This window comes from Trachypithecus francoisi, unplaced genomic scaffold (genome assembly GCF_009764315.1).
Source record: "Trachypithecus francoisi isolate TF-2019V2 unplaced genomic scaffold, Tfra_2.0 Lachesis_group4, whole genome shotgun sequence".
Lineage (NCBI taxonomy): Eukaryota > Metazoa > Chordata > Mammalia > Primates > Cercopithecidae > Trachypithecus > Trachypithecus francoisi.
In genome coordinates this window covers 95,398,349-95,404,645 of record NW_022681469.1, presented here as the reverse complement: position 1 = coordinate 95,404,645, position 6,297 = coordinate 95,398,349, and the positions used below count along the sequence as shown (strand labels likewise).

The following is a 6,297-nucleotide window of genomic DNA, read 5'->3' as shown; positions in this document are numbered from 1 at the left end:
TCAATAGTTCGAGACCAACATGGTGAAACCCCGTCTCCACTAAAAATACAAAAATTAGCCAGGCGTGGTGGCAGTGGCCTGTAATCCCAGCTACTCGGGAGGCTGAGGCAGGAGAATCGCTTGAACCCAGGAGGTGGAGGTTGCAGTTAGCCAAGATCGCACCATTGCGCTCCAGCTTGGGCAACAAGAGTGAGACTCCACCTCAAAGGAAAAAAAAAAGGCTATTTTGGCCGGTGGCCATGAGAACATGCTGGGTGGCTGATAAGTGAAGGCAAGAGCTGATTTGGCCTCTGCGCTCCCCTCCTCAAGGTGATCATTTCTCCAGAAGAGCTGGATATTCTTTTGCACAGTTATAGCACACAAATTAATGAGAATTGCTATTGTCAACCATGACAAATGTAAACCTAAGAAATGTCAACAGGAATGCAAAAAGAGTTGTCCTGTAGTTCAGATGGGAAAATTATGCACAGAAGTTCCCCCCCAGAGCCAAGTTCTGAAACTCTTTGTATTGGTTGTGTATCTGTATTAAGAAATGCCCCTTTGGAGCCTTATCAATTGACAATTTACCAAGCAACTTGAAAAAGAAACCACACATCGATATTGTGCCAATGTCTTCAAACTTCACAGGTTGCCTATCCCTCGTCCAGGTGAAGTTTTGGGATTAGTTGGAACTAACGGTATTGGAAAGTCAACTGCTCTAAACATTTTTTGCAGGAAAACAAAAGCCAAACCTTGGAAAGTATGATGATCCTACTGATTGGCAAGAGATTTTGACTTATTTCCATGGATCTGAATTACAGAATTACTTTACTGAGATTCTAGAAGATGACCTAAAAGCCATCATCAAACCCCAATATGTAGACCATATTCCTAAGCCTGCAAAGGGGACAGTGGAATCTATTTTGGACCGAAAATATGAAACAAAGACACAGGAAATTGTATGTTAGCAGCTTGATTTAACCCATCTAAAAGAACGAAATGTTGAAGATCTTTCAGGAGGAGAGTTGCAGAGATTTGCCTGCGCTGTCATTTGCATACAGAAAGCTGATATTTTCATGTTTGATGAGACTTCTAGTTACCTAGATGTCAAGCAGCATTTAAAGCTGCATTACTCTACAATCTCTAATAATCCGGATAGATATATCATTGTGGTGGAATATGACCTAAGTGTATTAGACTATCTCTCTGACTTCATCTGCTGTTTATATGGTGTACCAAGCACCTATGGAATTGTCACCATGTCTTTTAGTGTAAGAAAGGGCATAAACATTTTTTTGGATGGCTATGTTCCAACAGAAAACTTGAGATTCAGAGATGCATCACTTGTTTTTAAAGTGGTTGAGACAGCAAATGAAAAAGAAGTCAAAATGATGTGTATGTATAAATATCCAAGAATGAAGAAAAAATAGGAGAGTTTGAGCTAGCAATTGTAGCTGGAGAGTTTACAGATTCTGAAATCATGGTGATGCTGGGGGAAAATGGAATGGGTAAAACGACATTTATCAGAATGCTTGCTGGAAGACTTAAACCTGATAAAGGAGGAGAAGTACCAGTTCTAAATGTCAGTTATAAGCTACAGAAAATTAGTCCCAAATCAACTGGAAGTGTTCACCAGTTACTACATGAAAAGATAAGAGATGCTTATACTCATTCACAATTTGTGACTAATATAATGAAGCCTCTGCAAATTGAAAACATCACCAATCAAGAGGTGCAGACATTATCGGGTGGTGAATTATAGTGAGTAGTTTTAGCCCTTTGTTTGGGCAAACCTGCTGATGTCTATTTAATTGATGAACCATCTGCATGTTTGGATTCTGAGCAAAGACTGATGGCAGCTGGAGTTGCCAAACGTTTCATACTTCATGCAAAAAAGACAGCCTTTGTTGTGGAACATGACTTCATCATGGCCACCTATCTAGCAGATCATGTCATCATTTTTGATGGTGTTCCATCTACTAAGAACACAGTTGCAAACAGTCCTCAAACCCTTTTGGCTGGCATGAATACATTTTTCTCTCAGCTTGAAACTACATTCAGAAGAGATCCAAACAACTATAGGCCACGAATAAATAAATTTAATTCAATTAAGGATGTAGAACAAAAGAAGAGTGGAAACTACTTTTTCTTGGATGATTAGATTGAATTTGAGAATATTGATAAGCCACTTATTAAAAAGAATATTTACTAGAATTTTTGTCATATAAAACTCGAATCAGGATTTTATGCCCCACTTACTCTGGAGCTTGATTTTATGCCCCACATACTCTAGAATTTACTTAATATAACATCAAAGCCAGTTGGGTTCTAACTTGTAGTCGAAACACAAAAAAATGCCACTTTTCTGTTCCTGATGAGGCCCTTTTATGCATAATATTCTAAAGTCATTTCAAGCTATACAAATTACCTCCAAGTTTTCATGATGTATGGGAAGATTTTCAGTAGGTGTATTATATTCACATACCAAACGCTGACCAGTGTTGCTCCATTTTTAAAATCTTGAACAAGGTTTCTGTATTTACCTGGTTTGCCAAGTATGCCAGTGTAATGAAACTGCCCTCATTTTAAAAGCCGGTCAGAGATTCCACTGACTGGCATTTGATAAATAAACCTCAGGATTATGTTTGTTATTTGTTTACAGTCTTTGCCCTATATTATCAGTACATGGCTTCCGAGGAAGACTACATACTACAAAACACCACTGGTGCAAAAATAGGTATTTTAAAATTGTTTTTCATCTTTTTTGGTGCTTTTGAATATGTTTAGCAGAAACCAATTCTGTTCCCTTCCTCCCAAAAAAACCCTAACTTTACTCTGAATTTTTTAGCTTTTGCATTCCGTAAGGTTCTGTATTCAGTCATTCTCTGGGTAATGTCGTTTTTTTACACATATAATCACTGATCGAGATTTAGGAAAAAGCATTTCTTTTTTCTTCTTCTTCTTAGGAAAAAACATTTCTAAAGAACATTTGCTTCCCTGACAACTATAGACTCGAAATCTTTAAAGATGGTGCCTAAGCATCTATGTATTTTTTAAAAGTTCCACAGATTTTTCCAGTGGGCACTCAAGGATTATAAACCACTTCCCTAAAGGCAACATTAGTGCAAAAGTGCCTAGATAGCAATACAAAGTATCCCTTGGTACCACATATATTCATTTATGAGTTTGGATATAGAACACATTATCTAAACCTTTTTTTAGTTCCAAAAACCCATCCAAATTTCTTGAGTTCCTGAATTTTGAACAGGATTACCTGTAGCCTGGAGCCACTTTAAGTTGTACTTCTGACAAAACTGGAGTTAACTTATGAGTGAGGAAAAGGGTTTACTAAATAAATGACTGGGGCAAGCAAAATTGAGGGGGAAATTAGAATGTATTTCACAAACTTTAAGAGCTACTTGAAATAATAGAAGTCTTGATTAATATGCACATAATGACTAGAAAGTATGGTTTAACTGAATCCCATTATGCCTTTTAAAAAATAATTTATGTGATTAGGTGTGGGGACCCAGAGCACGCAGACCTCACAGACCTGGCCGGCTTCACACTCACTTCGGTGTCTGCTGCACCCGCCGCTTCCTCTCCTAGGCCACGAAACCCAGCAGCTAGAAATTCACCATGTCTATTCTCAAGGTCCATGCCAGGGAGATCTTTGACTCTCGTGGGAATCCCACTGTTAAGGTTAATCTCTTCACCTCAAAAGGTCTCTTCAGAGCTGCTGTGCCCAGTGGTGCTTCAACTGGTATCTATGAGGCCCTAGAGCTCCGGGACAATGATAAGACTCGCTATATGGGGAAGGGTGTCTCAAAGGCTGTTGAGCACATCAATAAAACTATTGCGCCTGCCCTGGTTAGCAAGAAACTGAACGTCACAGAACAAGAGAAGATTGACAAACTGATGATCGAGATGGATGGAACAGAAAATAAATCTAAGTTTGGTGCGAACGCCATTCTGGGGGTGTCCCTCGCCGTCTGCAAAGCTGGTGCTGTTGAGAAGGGGGTCCCCCTGTACCGCCACATCGCTGACTTGGCTGGCAACTCTGAAGTCATCCTGCCAGTCCCGGCGTTCAATGTCATCAATGGCGGTTCTCATGCTGGCAACAAGCTGGCCATGCAGGAGTTCATGATCCTCCCAGTCGGTGCAGCAAACTTCAGGGAAGCCATGCGCATTGGAGCGGAGGTTTACCACAACCTGAAGAATGTCATCAAGGAGAAATACAGGAAAGATGCCACCAATGTGGGGGATGAAGGCGGGTTTGCTCCCAACATCCTGGAGAATAAAGAAGGCCTGGAGCTGCTGAAGACTGCTATTGGGAAAGCTGGCTACACTGATAAGGTGGTCATTGGCATGGACGTAGGGGCTTCCAAGTTCTTCAGGTCTGGGAAGTATGACCTGGACTTCAAGTCTCCCGATGACCCCAGCAGGTACATCTCACCTGATCAGCTGGCCGACCTGTACAAGTCCTTCATCAAAGACTACCCAGTGGTGTCTATCGAAGATCCCTTTGACCAGGATGACTGGGGAGCTTGGCAGAAGTTCACGGCCAGTGCAGGAATCCAGGTAGTTGGGGATGATCTCACAGTGACCAACCCAAAGAGGATTGCCAAGGCCATGAATGAGAAGTCCTGCAACTGCCTCCTGCTCAAAGTCAACCAGATTGGCTCCGTGACCAAGTCCCTTCAAGCGTGCAAGTTGGCCCAGGCCAATGGTTGGGGTGTCATGGTGTCTCATCATTCTGGGGAGACTGAAGATACCTTCATCGCTGACCTGGTTGTGGGGCTGTGCACTGGGCAGATCAAGACTGGTGCCCCTTGCCGATCTGAGCGCTTGGCCAAGTATAACCAGCTCCTCAGAATTGAAGAGGAGCTGGGCAGCAAGGCTAAGTTTGCCGGCAGGAACTTCAGAAACCCCCTGGCCAAGTAAGCTGTGGGCAGGCAAGCCCTTCGGTCACCTGTTGGCTAAATAGACCCCTCCCCTTGTGTCAGCTTGGGCAGCTCGAGGCCCCGACCAACGCTTGCAGGGGTTCCTGCTAGTTAGCGCCCCTCACCCACCGCCGTGGAGTCCGTGCCGCTTCCTTAGAACTTCTGCAGAACCAAGCTCCCCGGAGCCCTGTTTGGCAGCTCTAGCTTTGCCATCGTGTAATTGGCCCAAATCACTGTTTCTCTCGCCTTACTTGCCACCAAGTGTCTGGAGTCATGTGAGCCTCGTGTCATCTCCAGGGTGGCCACAGGCAAGATGCCCGGTGGTTTTGTGCTTAAAATAAAAAGCCTCAGTGACCCATGAAAAAAAAAAAATAATTTATGTGAGTAATCCATAAATACATGTTGTAAAAAATTCAAATATACAGAATGAAATAAAAAATGATCTCCCTTTATTACCCTCCCAAAGGTTACCAGCATTTGAATTTAATAATATATATTCTTTCAGGCTTTTTTCTGTGCACTTACCTAAGTGTGAATATGTAAAGGGTTTGTTTTGTACACAAATAGGATAATATAAAATAAGTAATGCCTACTTTTAAGGATACGTTAAATTTGTGAATGATTAAGTTCAAATATATTGAATAAAATAAGCAAAAGCTATTTTAAAAAAGCAGAATTAAATGAAATGGAGACTTAAAAAACAATACAAAGGATCAATGAAACAAAATTTGGTTTTTTGAAAACATACAAAATTGATAAACTCGGCTAGACTAATCAAGAAAAAAAAGGAAGGAGACCTAAATAATCACAATTGGGGGGAAAAAGGAGACACTACAACTGATTCCACACATATACAAACTATTATTAGAGACTATAACAAGCCACTATATGCTAAGAAATGCAAGGAGATAGAAAATTTTGGAGGACACAACCACCAGGATTGAACTGCAAAGAAACAGAAAACCTAAACAGACTAATAATGAGGAATGAGATTGAATCAGTAATTTTAAAAAACTCCCAACAAGGAAAAGTCCAGGACCAGATGGCATTGCTGCTGAATTGTATCAATCGTATACAGAACAAAGTACACCAATTCTTCCCAAACTATTCCAAGGAAATTGAGAGAAGGAAGTACTTTCTAACTCATCCTGTCAGATCAGCATAACCCTGATACCAAAACCAGACAAGGACATCACAAAAAAAGACTATGGGCTGAGATACCTGATAAACATAGAGTCAACAATCCTCAACAAAATATCATCATATTGAATCCAAAAACACATTAAAAAGATATTTAGACAGATACCATGATCACATGGGATTCATCCAGCTGATGCAATAATGGTTCAACATATGCAAATCAATGTAAACATTA

At 40.9% G+C, this 6,297-nt stretch overlaps 1 protein-coding gene and 1 pseudogene across 1 annotated transcript; both read left to right on the top strand.

The window, feature by feature from the left end:
* Positions 1-262: 262 nt before the first annotated feature.
* LOC117072378 lies at positions 263-2,213 on the top strand (annotated as a pseudogene).
* Positions 2,214-3,491: 1,278 nt separating this feature from the next.
* Positions 3,492-5,283, top strand: LOC117073012 (alpha-enolase-like). Its single transcript, XM_033193501.1, has one exon. It carries the CDS (start codon positions 3,619-3,621, stop codon positions 4,921-4,923), a length of 1,305 nt encoding a protein of 434 aa, XP_033049392.1. The 5' UTR covers positions 3,492-3,618; the 3' UTR covers positions 4,924-5,283.
* The last annotated feature ends 1,014 nt before the right edge of the window (positions 5,284-6,297 follow it).